Source organism: Mchenga conophoros, linkage group LG17 (assembly GCF_057382185.1).
Source record: "Mchenga conophoros isolate Kocher_MC1m ecotype Shallow Benthic linkage group LG17, M_conophoros_male_GT1.1, whole genome shotgun sequence".
Lineage (NCBI taxonomy): Eukaryota > Metazoa > Chordata > Actinopteri > Cichliformes > Cichlidae > Mchenga > Mchenga conophoros.
Genome location: NC_140542.1, coordinates 15,641,569 through 15,660,629, shown reverse-complemented (window position 1 = coordinate 15,660,629; position 19,061 = coordinate 15,641,569). Strand labels below are relative to the sequence as shown.

Sequence of the window (19,061 nt, the reverse complement as noted above, 5' to 3'; positions counted from 1 at the left end):
GTCTAGTTTTCATCTGTTTGTGATTCCATGTTTTGTTACTTCCTGGTTTATGTTAGCAGTCTCTTGTTTCCAGTACTGTTATCTATAGTTGTCTTGTTATTCCTGATTTATTCCTTCTGTGTTTCGTTGTGTCACAGTCTGATCTGGATTTGGACTTTTGTCTTCCCATGTTTCCCTATCTAGTCATCCTGTTCTCCTCTATGTAAAGTTTATCTTTGTTCACCATTCAGTTGTTTCTGTCTGGTTTCTCCATGCCCAGTCTCTGTAGTTGTCTCGTAGTTTCTGTGTGTCTTTACCTTTTGTCTCTGTCAAGTTGGTATGTCTTAGTTTCTGTCCTGAGTGTTGTTTTGTCTCTTGTATGTCATGTTCAGTTTAACTTCCTCTGTCTCGTTATTCCTGATTTTTTGAGCATGCTTTCTGTTAGCCATTTCCTCATTTAGACATCTGCAAGAACTAGGTACAACCTTGTGCCACTTTGTTACTGTCTGCTCTTTGTTTAGATCATAGAGAGGGGATAATACATAGTTATAAATTTTAGAATGAGAATATGTACATTATTGTCAGAGTAATTTCAATCACAGCGCAACGATCAAAGCTTCTAGTAAAAGTTTGGCTGACGTGAGTCAGCTAACATGGAGTGCAGTGATAGACCTGCTAGAAGTGCCTTTCAATAAATAAAGATAATTAACAGTCTTAAAATCTTTCAGCAATCTTTGCTAACTTATCAGTAAACCTTTATTACTATTTATTAGTTTGTCTCAACTGTTCTTTAGCACAGAATTTAAAAAAAAATCTGGTTGTCGAAACTTACATAACACATTTTACATTTTATTTAATCATATTCCTTCAACATCGTTTCCTACGAATAATTTAATTTGACCTTCAGTGTGGTCTAAAAACTATTTTCACATCTTTTCATGTTCGACTCTTCCGTATAATATCAGCATCTCTTGATCACATTGTAAACTAGTGAAATGACATGACAAAGGATTCAGCTGAATAGCAGGATCCATTATAGGTTATAGAAACATAGAAATACAGATTTGTAAAACTGCAGAAATTCAGGTTTACTTACACACACACACACACACACACACACAAACACAAATGTGCGTGCAGAGGTCCTCCTCTGTTAGTCAGCTGGGCTTCATTCACAAAACGTGGTTTCTATTTCTTCTTTGAAAAAATTTGAAAAAAAAAGAACCACTAACTTTGTTCTAAAGGTCTGTGTTTGTTTTTTCAGATCTGTCTGCTCTGTCTCTCCCTGTACAGTGAAAATGACTCCAAGCAGAGAGCCTGAAATTCAGGGATAGATTGAGTTACACTGCATCCCAAAGACAGAAGTGGCCTGCAAGGGATGGTCTGCCATGATAGTTGGCACTTGTTTCGATTTGAGCTGAACTTGATACCATAATTTAGACTTGCCATAAACACAGAAATGAGTCACAGACCTACTCTCCCTCTGAAATACAACCATGGGAAAATTGGGCATTTTGGCTGCAAGGGCTCTGACCCAACTGTAACATGAAATACACTTATGATTAGACATAATGTGTTTATCATTGCTTACACAGACTGATGGAAAGTATTTGCTTGGCCTTGTTCAGGCTGCCTGCATGTGTGCAGAGCAGAGGCATGGGAACAGGTATTAGTTTGTGTTAAGGAGATGGCTTAGAAATGACTTGCTGTTTAGACATGTGGATTATGCTGACTCTCTTTGTTCTCTGCTTGTGTTTCCTTAAAGGTTAGCATTTTTGTTGATTTGAAGATGAATGAACTGTCAGAATTATTCTTTCTGTCAAGCTTAAGATATGTAAGAGGCAGAATTAGCACCCAGATGCAGGAATCACAAGACAAGAAATGAGCTCAAACTTAGCTTTATTGCTGTTAAAAATGGGAGACAAACCAAGGCATGCATTGAGCAGGGCAGGAGCAAAAAAAATTGGAAAAACACACAACCATGAGAGAGGACACGACAAAGGGCAAGGGGAGACTTAGACATGAGATACACAAAGTAATGAGGCTAGGCAGTGGGAACAAATCAGGAATAACAAGACAAGAGCAGGAACTAAATACGAGGCACATGGTACGAGAAAATATCAAAATAAAACAGGAAATAACATAAAGGGAGCCACCTCACACACAGACAAAGTATTGGGGAATGTACGATCCAGGGAAAATCATAGTTTCAACTTTTAAAAATATAGTGGAGAATGTGTGTTCTTGTCTTTATCTGCTCATTACAGAATGTGTACCTGTAACGAGGTCTTCTGATAAGTCCTGGCATCACCACAGAGCAAAGGGAGATTTGAGTAAAATCAGCTTAGCAGGAAGGTTTCCTATCAATCTGTAGACCTCAAGTGTTTCCACTGTGAGAGTTAACAGCACTAAGCAAACACAGGCAGAGGCTGAAGAATCTTTGACAACTTTTTTCCAGTTCTGTAGAACTAAAAACATGCTTTTGTCAAGCAGCCAATACCAAAGCCTGCAGATAAAGTCAGTGCAATGGTGTATTAAGGTTACTGGGTGCTGTATGACTCACAGAGTGTAACTCTTATGATCACAGAGGTGACAGTGGTGAAGATGTTTCTTAATAGACAAGAGTCTGAGTCTAAATCATTTAGAAAGCAGGGGAGCAGAGTTATCTTTAAGGTTCAGGCCTTCAGAAGTAATCGTGATGATTATTGCATCACTTTAACGGAAACAGTCGAGGCTTTTGGAAATAAAAACTGAATTCTCCATGCAAATTTTAGAATTAAAAACCTGGCCAAATATCTGAAACTGAAGCTCTTCCTGTTTATCTTTGGGTACTTAACATTTGTATATGTAACATGTACGGCAGTTTACATTTGGTCACAAATGTGATGTTTTCTTATACATATATTTTTCAAATGGTGATGAAAACATTGAGGGCTGGTGTCAGTGAAATGTGAGAAAAATATAGGGGATTAAGCATGACATAAAGCACGCTACAGTAGTCCTTTTTGTAGTCAAATATGGCCGAATGACCTACAATTTTTGAAGGGTGGAATTATGCACATTACTGTGGAGAAGGGGCATTAATGTGACAGTAAAATGCAACGATCTTCGTTTTATCCTCTGTATAAGATTTGTTAATTACAAGAAAATGGTAAAATGTTATTATGTCTGTAGTTAAAATAATATCTGTTATATATTACCCCCCAAAATATGGTTTACAGTGATAAGTTGTACAGTATTATTGGAAACTTGTACAAAAATATCAAAAATAATATAATTATAAAACAACAACAAAAAATATTTATGAAAAATTAAGGTGGATTATTGGCAACACAACGGGTTAAATGAATTATATTCATTCAAAGAAGTGATTTCTCATAGATGTTTATCTGAAAGTGTCTGTACTTGGTCAACTTGCCTCTTTTTTTTTAGTGGACATACTAAGAGCTGCTGTCACCTCTCCATCATCATCATCAGAGCCTTCCTTGCTAATGTACTTAAGGAGCTACTAATAACCTTTTTCCACACTCAATCTTCTTTTCATCACACATTGGCTAAGGTGGTTAGCGAGCGGAAACAGATGTGTTATGATGATAAATCACTTAAGCTTGTTTACATGCTAATGTTAGCTGTGTTTCCACACAAAGTGCAGATCCGCAATGCATGTGCATAAGCCACCAGAAAAAGCTGCTGTCCTCTCTGCTTGCCCAGCTCCAAGAGGCAGACATTATACTATAAATACAAAACAAGCGGAGCTTTAAGCAACAATAACTGACTGGGGCCACGATGTGACAATAATTTTAAGCGCTGTCTGAGATGAAAGGAGAGAGATTGTTTTACTTTGCATTGTTTTATTTTATGTCTATTGCCTGTCGCCTAATGGAATAGAATTCTACACGTTTGTCAGATTAGACTTTTTTACATTGTGTGACGCTACAGTCCTCTGCAAATTGACATTAAATTATTATCTTCTTATACAAGAAGCTGAGAGATATAGCCTTTTTTCCCCAGTGACTCACCAACAGTTATGCTTGCTTGCACATGCTAAAAGTGACATCATAACTACTGGTGCACAGTCTGCAAACCAGTAAACATGGTTAAATATGATTGTCCTTTACCCATATTGAGACACACAATAGCTCTGTCAGAGAGACCAAAGGGCAGGAATTCTTTCACTCTATTAACTTGGACATCGACACATAGGGTTCCACTGACTTCTTGGTGCTCCTTTGATAAGGTTTCCTTTTTGGCAGAGCAACCAAGCCTGTAGCCATCAGCAGCAGCTGTGTTTTAACCTCAAAAGCTGCCTGAGTTCAGGCCCTGCTCCCTGCTCTCCTTCTCTCTATGGGAGTATCATGCTGCATTAGCAGCTGGAGCTCCAAGCTCCATGCTCTGGGGCATCAGTCACAGTCTCCACTCACTTCCGGGGGTCAGATATCTCAGACAGCCTGGGTTAGGAGGGAAAATGATGCTGGTACATCTGATCCCGTTTCTGTGAGTGGACTCTCACAGACCTGTTGTCATTTCCAGCCTTTTAAAGTCACTTATCCAGTAAAATTTAAAGTTGTAGGTGTTCAGCTTGTGTTGCACCTGGAAGATACTGACCTTCGTATGTCTCTGTATCATATAAAATTGTAGTTTTATAACGATGGATGGGGCTTCTTGTTAAATAGCTCCAGAAGGCCTTTCAGTCGGGCAGAAACGATAAATGATCTCACCTGACATGTATTAGATATAGTATTTATGACACCCTCCCCCCTAAAAATACACGACATCAGTTGTGGGTTAAACTGAAAGACACTGTTAACTCTGTGGTAGTTGTAACCTTTTAGCCTATGACTGGTCAAGAGTAGTAAACTGTCTGTGGTTCCATCCAGGCCTAAACAAAGCCAAGACCACAGCATTTTTCCTGGCTCACTATTTTTCTGTTATTCCTGATAAAAATAAAACATTTTAAAAAGCTACTGTTTCTACACTATAAATTTGATAAGGTTGCTTTACTCGAATGGGCAAAGCTGTTGCCTGAAAAATGTCAGTGACTTCTTTATTTTGAATGTGCAGAACATAAAGAAGGAATAGTTGAGCTTTGACTATAAGTTGACTCATGAGTAGTAATTTATTAGATAAGTCAATTTAAAGATTGATTTAGCCTTAAGTTAAAAGCTCTTCATAATTTAAAGTTAAATATAGCCTACTTTAAAAACCTTAGTGTAAGAAATATTATCTGTCTCAGGAATGGCAGTCTTTTAATAGCTAAACTTTTATGATATTTTTGGCAACAGAAACACAAACAATAGTAGAAATTGAATTAAATGCGCTTATTAAATTAAATGAGTGTAAGAACGTGCAAAAAGGCAGTAGTTTGAAATTAATTTAAGTTGACACTGATGGTTAGTAATGCAGTAATTTAGATTTGTATTCTTTTCTTGGAAATGGGCAAATCAATGAGCCAACTTTTGATAAAATTAAACGAATAACAAGTGTTGGACCAAAAAATACATAAATCTGTGAATGAGATTGAAACAGCCGCACGGGATACCACAAATTACAAATTGTTTGTGAAGACAAAATAATCTCAACAAATCAGAGGCTGGTATAAAACCTGGAAATACAGGCTCTTGGCATATGAATGATGGAGGGAAATATCGACATGTAAAAGTAAATGGATTTTGGAAATGGGAAAGGAAGGAGGGAAACAGGACTGATCGTTCTTCTTCAACTGTGAAGAAATCTTCAAAATCTTGAATCAATGCAGAAATGCTCTGTTTTCTTCAGGTGATGTAGCAACAGAAAACAAAACAGCTCCAAAATGAATCCTAAACCCCCACCTGTGATTGCTGCTACAGCTGTACAGTGATAAAATAGGGTTTACTTGTTATTTATGTCCTCTGCTTCCTCTGAAATAACCTTTAATGTGATTTCATTAAGAACTATGTGTCAGCTGAGATGATTTGCTGACAGGCTCCAGTTTCATTTACAATGCTGAGTGCTTTTGATCCTGTATTATAACATGGGGTTGGCCCAGGCGCCTGCTTGTCCCTGCTGTGGAGAAGATGTAAATAATCCACCAATAATCCGTAGTCCGTATCTGAGCGTCTGGACACAGTGTGTGCTGTTAAAGAGAGGCTTATCCTGTTTTGCTTCATGCCTCTTGTTCTCTTGGCATCATTAAAGGAAAACAATGGCATGCATGGTAAATAGCCATGGAAACACAGCGATTGCTGCAGCTAAACACCGAGGCCAGCCAAGGTTTTTGAGTCATGCAAGCCATACTTCCACACTGAAACTGCTCCCGCAGGCTGCATGTAGCACATTCGCCTTGACCTCATCTTGACATGCAACACACTTTACATACAGTATGTCTTTGGCCAAAACAATGCATGGAAGAGGGTTGAAAGATAAACACTCCAGCTCATAAATGCTTAAAAATCAACTTGCAAAGTCAAAATGTTACAGGGGGGGGGGGTTGTTTTTATTTTGTTTTGCTTGTTCCAACCCACTGCATTAAATCTGGCAGATGGGTTGGAAAAGCCGTTGAAGCCCTCTAAGTTGAACCGCTCCACCCATCAGTGCCATTCTACTCCAAGACCTTGATGGGCGACTGACACCTCCTTAGCACTACACCATTCTTTACTCATACACAGCTGCTGCCACCACATCTGGGAATGCTTCTGTCAAACCCAAAGACACAGACAGTGTGAGGAGGGAGATGTGATGAGACCTCAGTCTGACATCCTCCTAACCCTGTGATGTCTTCTGCCTATAATTATTGCTACATGAAGAGGTGTGTAAGTACTTAAAAGTACTTTTTTTTGGAATTCATATAGTTCCATTAAACTTATTGACAGGCAAAAACTCCTTATTAGCTCAGATCTATTTTACTGCCTTGAGGTTTAAATATTGTTGATTTTGCAGCTGTAATTCTTTCTTGAATGATTGCTTTACGAGGCACATTGATGGTGCTTGGATCATAAGGTTCCCGGTGAACTTAAAATATATATTTTGCAGATGGGAAGTTTGAACAACATTTGGATGAAGACTTTTTCATTCAATCTCAGACAGAGTTTATATTTATAAAACCACTATTAAGTAATGCTACTCTATCTGGTCATCACCATCAAATATTATTTGAATCAAATGTGCCATTAAAAAACTGAAACCAGGTGTATGCTTTTGCAGTTTTTAAAAACAATAGATGGGAGTCATGTAGACACCTACTAAACTCATACAACTCTCATATTTCAGCTCTCATTGCTGAACCGAAATTAAAGCAAATTTTAAAAAGTCCCTTTATGTCTAAATTTATGTCTAAATAAACTAAAAGTTATTGTTTCATTTCATTTAAAAAAATCCAAAAAAAGGAACAAATAAACAAACAAGAGCAAACAAACGAATAAACACAAACAAGCAAACAAGCAGGCAGGGAACACGTACGGTAAGACATTTCAGTATTTACTTACTGACACACAAGGGCTAACCAGGACAAGACAGAACAGTTAGGTAGAATAGGTGAGGCTAATCAGACAAAGGAAGTAAAAATAAGGAAAAGTCAACTATGAGTCAAGACTCGGGATTATGGCACCTCTGTCTAGTATACCAGCCCTTACCTCCCCTACCATGTTTTGCATTTGGTTCCTCATCCTTGTTGAATCATGAATAAATTCGTGATTAGAAATTGAGTTTTTGTTTCCTTTTGTTGATTAGAGAGCTTATCTAACAATTAAGAGACCATAAAGGCTAAATTTGGTTTAATGTTTAACGCCTAATAGATCACACCTAGCAAGATAGACCAGAAAACAGCACCTGTGGCTGATGGACAGAGATACATTTTGTCCTTTATTTTGAATTGAACGTAGTAATTAAATCAATACACGTTGTGTTCTTAACTTTGTGTTAAGAATTTTGACACTGATATTCTCTGTATTTTGTTTGGGTTTGAGTTTGGAGTCGCTCTCTTCAGCAGGCTTTGCTCTGCTGACAGCCAATCTTTAAATTTTCCTCTTGATGAATTATCCCAGTAAATAAATCTCAAACATTGAGTCACATTTTCTCTGAAGGTTGGCCAAACCATTGGATATAGTGTTATGAGTCTTGTGGTGTGAGAAGAAATGATTATTCACTGGAAAATAGAGTTGAACTGTATATAGTTCTATCTCAGAGTAATACATTGAAGTTTCTTTCTTTTTTCTTGTTTTTTTACAACCTTGTAAAAGTTTTCTAGGTGTATTAGGTTCACTTTTAAGGCTAGGTTTTCACTTTTTTAGTGTGAGAACAGTAGCACATGGCCTTCTCCTGCTTGTTAAGTTCTCTTAAAATTTAAGTGTAATATAATGTTTTGCAGGGACTTTAGTTTTGCTTACAGTATTAAGTACATTCACACTGAACCACAATTCTGTGGATTCAAAATTCATGACACTGTGTGTCCTATATAAAAACAACACTCCAGTATCTGCAGTTTGCAATAACCAGTGGTCTCTGTAGTTTAATGTTGTTTCAAATCATCCCATGAAATATTAGAGTGACAAAGAGATTACGTTGTGCTGGGATTTTTTTTTTATTATTTTTTGTTTGTTTTAATTAATCCGAATCAAATGAAGACGAATTTAATGTCTTAAATATCAATATACCCACCACTTAGACTGAGCACATTCAAATGTAATGCACTGACATTAATTGAGCACTACTCTAGTCTTACTGACCACTCAAAGTGATTTAGACTACAAGACAGAGTTTACATACTTATTAATCATACTGAGGAAACCCACAGACTGACACATATATAGACCCCAGCTGGGGTTTGGGGCAGGAACCCTTTTGCTAACAGGTGGCAGTGCGCACTGCACCTCTCTGTATTGCTTAGTGTCTTTCCTAGTATGGTGAACTCAGCCACATATGTAATTGCATGTCATACGTAAAGAACCACTCTGCAGCATACAGCCATCATGCAGGTGTTATCTGGTTTCTAGAATGCTTCAAGCATTAATCCCTCTTTTTTTAGTCCATAATTTTAATTAGCTCCTGGGGATGTTTTTAGTGGCTCTCTTGATGATTTAAGTAGGTTTACAAATTATAATTTTTATCCACCGTGAAGCATGGACCATGGCAGCATAATAAACACAATCAGACATTCCCACTGCAGAGTTGCATTAGCGGGCTGGCACTGCCAGAGAGTATGGCTGGAAAATGTTGAGCTAGCTGGCATCAAGGAGCTCCTGTTACCGGTAAAGGGGGAAAACTCCCAATGGTCTGCCAATCCGGAGGACACACAAACTCATACACACACATGCAACCTCCCAGTTAAACAGAGGGCAGAGGGTAGTAAACTGTTTTGCTTCCCTCCTACCATCCATGGTAACAAAACAACTTCTAATAGAGGCATAAGATTTTTTTTTAAGAAAAAGAAATGTGGAAAGGGACAATGAAAACATTTAAAATGGATCTTCTTCTTCTGTGAAATTTCAGGTCTTAATACTTTCTGATTCTAATAATGGGACTTTGAGTTTGTTCCTGACTCATGAAACATAGTGTGGTAAAAGTTGGAGGTGCAACAGCCTGGAAAAAAAGTTATAATGTTCTCTTTTCTCCCCTCCTTCTCTTGTATTGGATTATGCTCTGATGCTGGAAAAGTCCCGGAGAATTAGGATGATTTCATTTCACGGGCATGCCGCTTTGCAATAAATTTAGTCTTTTTTCTCTGCATGGCCTCGGGTTTACATTTCTTCTCCAGTTCTTGTTAACTCCAGATTGATTTGCAGTGTAGTTGTGGCAGTCATGAAAAACTCTTATGATCATTTTGGCCTGAAGTGGTCATGTGCTTAATTTCTCAGATGTAATCTTTGTTATTTTGTGTTGTCAGACTGTCAGAATAAGATTACCACTGTCATCACTAATATATTTACTGTATCAGTAATATATTTCAGGTTTAACCTCTGTGTTTGCAAGGATTGATTAATGACAAATAGCTGTGAGTAGTGCAGTACACACATACGCAAGTATATACATAAATACATACACACACTCTAGTGTGCATCCAGGGTTTCAGTGTTCTCTCACACATGAATTCATAAAAAATAGACTGAAATGCTAAACTTATCTTCTTACTTTTTACAGTGCTCGTACAAAATGTTATTTATTTTTTATTATTGTCATCAATGAAAAATACACATTACAGTTATCTTCATTCTTATCTTCATTTATTATAACATTGTAACTGAAATAGGAACACTAAAAATAGAAACTCCATCATTGCCATCATTGCTTTAGTGATTGATGTGGGCCCTATGAGAAGCAGATGTGTGTGTTTTTACACAAATACACAGCCATTTAGCGGTGTGAGCTGAGATTTAAGGAGAAAAATACGCTCCAAAGGAGAAGTAGGAACACATTACCTCAAACAAACTGTGTTCTTTTAAAATGAAGTGCACAAAGTCCCTGTGAAGTTTCAATAGCCCTGACTAAGTGATTTCATTTTATGTTCAAAGCCTTCAGTTATGAACATTCTGCATATAGCCGTCCCCTTTTTCGGCATAGATGTTGTGTGCATGTATGTGTACACAATATATGTTCATGCATTCAGGCATATGTAATTTAATATGCAGTCAGTCAGTGTGGCACAGGGCCATCTGAAGTGCTGGCATCGGACAGCCCTGCATGTGTGATCACTGTCTCCCACTTCAGCATTCCTCAGTGACAGCCGTGGGGCAAAGGTTTCTTTAAATAGCTTCTGGATTCAAGTTCACTCTGAGACGTCTGGTTTTAGAAATTTTGGTAGAGCATTAGTGCCTCCCTGTGGTTTGGTACTCTCTGGTTCTATGAATCTGTTTTTAGATGAAAACTTCACTCCTGAGACTGCATTTTCATGTATTTATTCATTTACTGTTTTAATTTATTAGAGCAGACTTTTATTTTGCTTTATTAAATTTGGTCTTATATTGTTATAAAGTGAAAGTCCTACGTGCATGGTACATATTTCAAAGGACACCCTTTAACTGCGCATGACCAAGTTATGCCTTTTTACGATTCAATGACCATGTAAATTTGAAATGGAATAGAAATTCACATTTGCCCCTATTGGGCTGCACAGCAGTGTAGTGGTTAGCACTCTGACCTCATAGCTTCTGTATGGAGTTTGCATGTTCTCCATATGTCTTTGTGGAAAGATATGCATGTTAGATTGTGGGCGATTGAGGATTGGCTGTTGAAGTAAGGTAGATAAGGCGCTTAAAGTTTCTAGAATAAAACACTAGATAAATGCATAGTGTGCTTGTAGTCTAAAGTGCTTTGAGTCAACTGTTATTTTTTGTGGAGCTTAAATTTGTATTAGTAGAGCACATGTTTTTGCATCACTTGTATTGTAAACATTCAGCTCTTGTCAGTACTGGAGAACATACAAAGAGTAGCTCATGTACAAATGCCCATATTCAGTTCAGTTCAAGGAGATTTTATTTTGATGTCAGGCTAATGTAATCCCAATTAAACTCCACACACACACAATCACAAGTGAAAGGATATTCTACAGCAGCTGAGTATTGTAGCAGTTATCAGCACACACTCACTCCTGTCTCAGATTCTTGTAATGCCTTTCTCGTGGTAAAAAAGGAAACATCCCCTCATCCTCCCCTCTCGTGCCACTCCTGAGCCCCTCTGTAACAAATCCACACAGCGAGGAGCTCATGTCCACTTTTTGTTTTGACCAGCACTCTGATCTTGCGCTTGTCTATTGAAGTGTACTAGCGGGAGAGATTAGAGCATTAGATTTTTGCTATACAACATCAGAACAGTTAGATTTTTCAGACAGGGCTTTGCTTCTCTGCAGTCCTGTCTTTTCCCACGTTATGTTGTACTGAATGGGGGGCTGCGGTGCCCCCTACAAAGGAGCAGCCTGTCATCATGTCTAACTCTGGCTTCCGTGGTTACCGCACTATCTCACAGCACCTGAATGACCTGAAGAAGGAGAACTTCAGCCTAAAGCTGCGTATCTACTTCCTGGAGGAGAAGATCCAGCAGAAATTTGAGGAGAGCAGTGATGACGTGCACAAGTGGGTGAGTAAGAAAAACAGTCTGTGTATAATTTAACTGTGACACGCGCATGCAAGTTATTCCAAAGGTTCTGTACTTGCATGCACTTGATGTGGAGTTATATGCTATGCAAAGATATGCAGGTTTGTGTCTGACAGTAACTCATACTGACAGTAGGTCTCAGGCTGCTCCGCAGCAGTTCATTCAAACTGTCTGTCAAACATTTCTGCTTGTGAAGCTGATTTAGAGTGACTACAGTTGTCTCAGTGCTGCAGTCAGAAATAAAGGAGGGCCTCAACCTTCTGAGGCACCAAGGGTCACAAGAAAAGGGATTGAAATTGTTCACTCTCTCTGGCAGCAGTGATTAGTAACTAAATACTTAAGTACATTTATATATATATGGATTTTACTTGAAGTTTTGCATTTTGGCCCCAATCCCTAGAAATATTATTACACCCCCCTCCTTCCCTATCCCTCCCTATACCCTATGCCCTCACTCCCCACATCAATGTTTCTGGGCTATAGGACTTGGTGTTTACAGTACAATATAAAGCACCCTGATAGAACTGTTGTTGTGACTGAATTAATGTTACAGTGTCCAAAACTGTTAGATGATTTCATGGATTAGACAAGTGGTGAATTTTAAAATGTAATTCTCTCTATTTTTGTAATTCAATAATGATATATACTTGATACTAAAATAAAACTTATTCTGCCACTTCACAAATCAGTCTTTCAAAATAAAAAATATATATAATTTCTTTTCATCTAATCGATCTGCATGAGAGCAGAAGGCTGTACATGATTCTGAAAACAGTGATCACTGTTTTCCACACCAATCTTTTGTAATATATTTATGCTTCATCAAATATGCTACAGCCCTATGACCCACAGTAAATACTTGTCATTGCTGTTACCTGGCACCAGCGAGTATCTAATGCAAGTATCTATTAATTCTAACGTTATGTATAATTTTACAGCAACGTCAAAATCCAAAAAAAATATTTTCTTGCAAAAAGAAAACCATCAATCCTGTAATGCATGACAATTTAAAACACAAAGAAAAAGTTAAAAACATATCGTCTGTGAAGGTTCTCAGTCATCCAGGTCATCGTAGTCAAAAGCGTATCCACTCTTGAAATCTGTGCTTTCTATCTGAAAACAGATTCATTTAATTCTGTTCAGTTTTATTTGTACTCTCCAAACTCACAACAAAAGGTATTTGAGGGCATTTCACATTTTAAGGTAAACCTGATAGAGCAGTGAGTCCCAAAGTGTGGGCTAAGGCACTGCAGGTGATCCACAGAAATAACACAAATTCATTTTTAAATTACTCATATTTACAGTTACATATTCATATAAGTGTATTTATTTATCTAAAAAGTCAATTAAAACTGATAATAGGAGGTTTAGTTTGTGATATTATTTTTTACTCTGACCTAAATTTACTGGGTAGCATTAACTATTTCTAACCAACAGTCTGTTCTGTTGATGTTTTTTGAATAAAATTTTAAAGTAAATACATCACTTTCTATTGTATTTTGATCAGAGCGAATATTTGGTGGGATTTTCTGTTGGGCTGCAGCAGTGTTAATTTTGGGAATTTTAAGAGCATCCAAATACTGTTAAGTATTTAACATATACTAACCTGGAATGAGGTTTTAATTCATTGCTCTCAGTGGAAGCTGCTCAGTATACCTAAAGAGAGCCACATGTCTGCTGGAGAATAATTGTTTCAACTGCCCTAACTGCTTGACCTGTGTTCCAGTGGCAGCTATAAACCCAATGACCCACTTCATGTTTCACTGTTTTTGTCGGTGCACAATATGCACGTGTGTATGTTGCATCTCTTTGCACATACAAGCAACAGCACTTGTGTCCAGCACCTGTGTTGTGTGACAGTTACTGCAGCAGTGCTGAACTGCAATTCCAGATTGGTGTACATAAAACATCAATCACTGCAGACGGATACTGTGAGTGAAGTGACGGTCAGTCCTCATCCAGTTGGTTCCTGCTTTAAGATTTAAAAGTTAAAAGTAGAGTTGTTGCTGGGTACTTGGGGTGGAGTGGTGGATGTTACACTTTTGGGGGTCAGAAGGAGACATATACAGCAGGTGCTCTTATTTCTACCACCTATTTATAGACCTACTGAGCTACAGAGATATTGAATAGCACGTGAGACTTGGAAGCTTGTTTCGTGTGGCATACTACTGTACTGCTATACTGACTGAATGACAACGACTGCAGAAATAAGGTCAATTGAAGTCAGGGTAACTCATTTGCTTCACTTAGCTTCATGAGGATTGCTGGAGCCTACCAGCGACCATAGGGCGAAAGGTAGGGTACACTGTGGAGGGGTTGCCAATCTGACGCAGGGCTAACACAGAGAGATAGACAAGCATTCACTCTGTCATTCTCACCTATGGGCAATTTAGGATCATTAATTAGCCTGACCCCACTAATTGCATGTCTCTGGACTGTGGGAGGAAGCCAGTGTACTTGAAGAGAACCCACACAAAGTGGTCCAGCTCTTCCAGGAAAAGAATAATGTAGCGCCTAAAATTTAGTCTGGCAATAATATAAAGTCTGTCCATGAAATATGATCAGTGTTGGGCAAGTTACTTTGAAAAAGTAATTAATTATAGTTACTAGTTACTTCTTCAAAAAAGTAACTGAGTTAGTAACTGAGTTACAAGATTCTAAAAGTAATTCATTACTTGAAAAGTAACTATTAACTATTAACTATTAACCCTCTGGGGTCCAGGTTATAATTGGCCATTTTTAAATACTTTTGATTTTCCCTCCACATTTCATCTTTAGAAACTATTTACTTTGCCTTGTTTGGCATCATTCTTTTCAGCACAACCTCGCGTGTCTGAATTTGCAGTTCTGTTTTCATTTTGACATACTGTATTAACACAATGGATCTAAAATCAGACAAATAAAATAAAATCAGAGTAGAAAAAGTTATATTTTTTACTGTAACAACCACAAACATGTTTAATGATAATATTTCATAACTTTAAATGTAAATATAAATTGTCAATTTTAAAATCATATGCACAAGTTTTTAAAACAACAAAGTTATTTGCAGCCATTTACCTTTTACCCTTTTTTTATAACCATTTCAAACTATTTACAGAACAATCAGCTGTTCTGCATTCAATGAGATGCCACACAAATTATTTGTGCCACTCCAAAAAAAATAATTTCTGTCCACTATAAAGGAGAACATCACAGCCTGATCCCTGCAGGTCTGACAGCAGCAGGTTTCTACCTGGAGACAGCAGTTGCCTCATTGTTCTGACACACAACACAAAACTATCCACAACACTACACACTAACTACACAAGACAACACATTAACTACACACTCCAAACACCTAAACGTCTCAAAACTCGCTCTCTCTCTTTCTCTGCTCTCTCTCTCGCTGTCACTCCTAAAACATCCTCTGTTTTTTTGCTCATAAGCAGAGAGTGCTTGCTGCGCTGTCCTTAGACAGTAAACGTGACGAAACTATTGAGGAAAATACGCCGCGTATATATTGTTTATCATGACTCTGGTTTTACGTGGCCTATCAGCACAATTTAAAAACTGGTATCTATACCTTGTTGCTTTGTCTTGAAGTGGTCATGTGATTGGCTTACCACGACTACTTTATTCTTCCTCAGTCAAACAGCAGCACTCATGCCATTGTTTTGCCCCCTTAGCTCCAGGTGTTGTGCTAGACAGTGATCGTGATTACCGTCCGCGGGAGCGCGCGTCCAGATTACTTACGTAGTCAGCACAGCTTCAACCGTCTGTTTGTTGAAAAATAGTAACGGACCGCATTTTCTTGTTAGTAACTGTAACGGCGTTGTAACGATAGGAATAGTAATTAGTTAGATTACTCGTTACTGAAAAAAGTGACACCGTTATTCCCATCACTGAATATGATGCACGTGAAATTTCAGACCTGCAACTTTTAGTGTTTGTTCTTATCCGCTTCTATGATTTTCTTCCAGAATATTGAACTCAAGGTTGAAGTTGAGAGTCTGAAAAAGGAACTCGAGGAGAAACAAGAGCTTTTGGACAAAGCAAAGTAAGTATTTGCAAAATCGTACTTTTCCTTTCCACTGTTATCAAACAAATAATTCGCTAGCATCCTGTAACCATTTTAAAATTCAAAGCGGTTTCGAATACTCAACTACTTATGCACAGATTTGTTGAAATCCCTTTAGGGAAACCTCTGAGCGAAGCACAAAAACGCTCCTTTCATCAGTAGTTTGTTTCCCATGAGTCCAACAGTACGTCAGCGCCAAGGCAAGCTCAGGACCCCACGGCCTCTCATCACACGCAAGCCTGCTGGCCTGTAGACTAACCTAGCTATCACAACACAAACTAAGCTCTAAGGAATGCATGGATTCAGCACGAAAATGCTTGTGAAGTCCCTCTGAGTTCTGGGATAGAGGACAAAGAGGGTAGGAAACTGACAAGGTGGAGAAGAAGTGAGGGTCTTACTAAGGGTGTTTTTTTGTTTTTTTAAGGGGGAGGGTGATTAGAATATGGGAGTAGGTTGAGTAAAGGGCAGAGGTTTTATGGTTTGCCGAGTTGGGAACTATATGAGCTCCAGCACCTGTTTACAAGCCAGCTGTCTCCCTTTCTTTCTTCAGCCGTTCTCCTTTCCAAACAATAAACTAAGCAGAATACTGAGATCAGGATGCAAACCTCAGATTACACAATTTAATGTGCATTTGATGCTTTTTTTTGTAAATTTCCCTAAAGGGAAAGATGGTCCATGTTTTTCAGGAAAAGGCTGTCTTTATTATTTTCATTTCCTGTTATCACAGCACAGTTTGTTGCTGTTATCATGTGTGGATAATTTAGACAAGAATAAGAAAAGCCATTGCCATTGTCAGCCAAGGAGCTTATGTTCTTTATTCTTTTAATATTTCAGTTAGTTAAAGATTTATATTCCTTTTCTGGTCAAATTGGGCTTCATTATTTAATAGTACGGCTCCAGTTTAGGTGACAGCAAGTCAAAAGCATGTTACCTGTCAACGGCCAGCAGCAGCCCGTATTCAGTTTGAATATTGCTATAAATAACACAGATCAGTGTGCCTTTTAATGGGTTGTAAAGTCTGTTTCACTGTAACATTTAACTTTTTGTTGACTGCACCATTACTGCAGAGAGAGGGAGAGAAAGAGAGCAGGATGAAGACGGCAAAGAAGGAGCCTTTGCTCTGGGATTGATCGCTAACAGCTAGCCAGTAAAACCAGTGTGGTATATTAAAATCATTGATTATTCATTCTGAATTATTCTTAGACACTGCAACAGGTTATCCAATGAATTATGCTGCTTTTAAAGACAAGGTGTGCGATTTGAGGTTTGCAAATAGTACACATTAGATTCTTTGAGAACAACTTAGGAATAGTATGTTGGCCAAGATGGGGCTTGAACACCCAACCTTCTGATTAGCAGGCTTCTGCTAGAGGACCCGAGCTCGAGGATGATGCACGTACCATTGAATTTTTACTAAGCTGTGGTGTGGTTAGGAAGGTTGAATACGTGTGGGATTATTTTATTTTAGTACTTCCTGTACAAGTTAATCGTTATTCATTTCAACTCATACAGATCGACGGCAAAGGGCCTGTCTAATCAAAATGAAACAGAGTTGCAGCGGCGTCTGGTGGTGCAGCAGGAGGAAATCAACCACTTACAGGAAATCATGGCAACCAAAGTCCGGCTACTACAAGAGGTACAGATAGTAGCACTGGCTAAGCAGTTCCATGGTACTAACAGGCAAAAGGAGATTTATGCTGATGAGAACATGCATATGTTTAGGAGGCTGAGCTGGCACAAGTTGAGGCTGAACGGATGGCCTCGCTGGCAAACACCGAGACCCAGCGCTACCTCACTCTTGAGAAACAGATGTTGGAGAAGAGTCAAGCCTCTGGTGGAATACTCAACTTGCAGCCACTGACAGACAAAGACAGGTAATTTAATATGTAGCTAACCACAGACTTGCAACCAAAATCCCAGTTTGTGTAAAACAGCTTTTTGCACTGTACATTATAGTGCATTGGAGTTTTTCAGAGGGGTTTGATGAACCTCACCATATGTTTAATTTTATTGATTTCACTTTGTTTTTTATCATTGTGGCAAATCAGTATTTAGTACAATGAATGAAATACAAGTGCTGTGCTAGTTTTAATAAATAATTAATTCATAAAAACAAATCATTGCACAGTGTATGATTTATCACCTGAAAACACCAGCTTTTCAATTTTTGATGTGACTGCATTTTGGTGGCACATAAATACCTGTGCATAATGGCACAGCGGTTACCACTGTTGGCTCATAGCAAGAAGGCCCTGTGTTCAACTCCACCATCTGGTCGGAGTCTTTCTGTGTGGACTTTGCGTGTTCTGGTCTGTCGCAGACAAGTAACAGATTGGTGATGTGCCATGCCTCTTACCTCATATCAGCTGGGGTAAACTGCAGCTTTAGCTACATTAATGCTTGTCTCTGTTTCTTCTTTTTATCAGAATGATTGAGGAGCTGACACAGGACAAACATTCACTGCATCTTCAAGTCAAAGAGCTTGAAGTGAGACTTCAAAACCCTTCCTCTTGTCTGCACAAAGACGAAGGAAAAACTGAGGTATTTTCATGATATTCCTTACATGAACATAAGAGGGTGAGGCGATCATGCACGCACACCCTTAATATTGCAAATATTGTTATACTTTATTGCTATAAAACTGAAGAAGAAATGACAGAGTTCAGGTGACCCTAATAAGTGATTTATTTTCCTATTATGTGCAGCTGAAAGCACATAGTGATTATCTGAGGTATACTAGACAGGAGCCCCAGTGCTGCACAGTATTCACGTCAGTTTTATTAAGTCACTAGAGCCCAACCAGTAAGAAAGAGACATTAAAGAAAGTATTACGGGTACAATCAACAAGCTGTTTATTTATCTAACTAACTTGAGAAACACCTACAGTTAGTAAAATATGCCTAAAATATCTTTTATTTTTAACAACTAGTTACAAAAAAAGACATTTAATTCTTTTATGTTT

At 38.2% G+C, this 19,061-nt stretch overlaps 1 protein-coding gene across 3 annotated transcripts in view; it reads left to right on the top strand.

Annotated features, from left to right (window-relative positions):
* pde4dip (phosphodiesterase 4D interacting protein) overlaps positions 1–19,061 on the top strand; it is a 95,089-nt gene that overhangs the window by 35,404 nt on the left and 40,624 nt on the right. For all 3 annotated transcript variants that reach the window (XM_085253004.1, XM_085253003.1, XM_085253001.1), the window contains exons 4-8: positions 11,911–12,021; positions 16,002–16,078; positions 17,612–17,735; positions 17,822–17,973; positions 18,526–18,640. In XM_085253004.1, the coding sequence (XP_085109130.1) occupies positions 11,911–12,021; positions 16,002–16,078; positions 17,612–17,735; positions 17,822–17,973; positions 18,526–18,640 (579 nt within the window). The remainder of the gene's footprint in view (positions 1–11,910; positions 12,022–16,001; positions 16,079–17,611; positions 17,736–17,821; positions 17,974–18,525; positions 18,641–19,061) is intronic.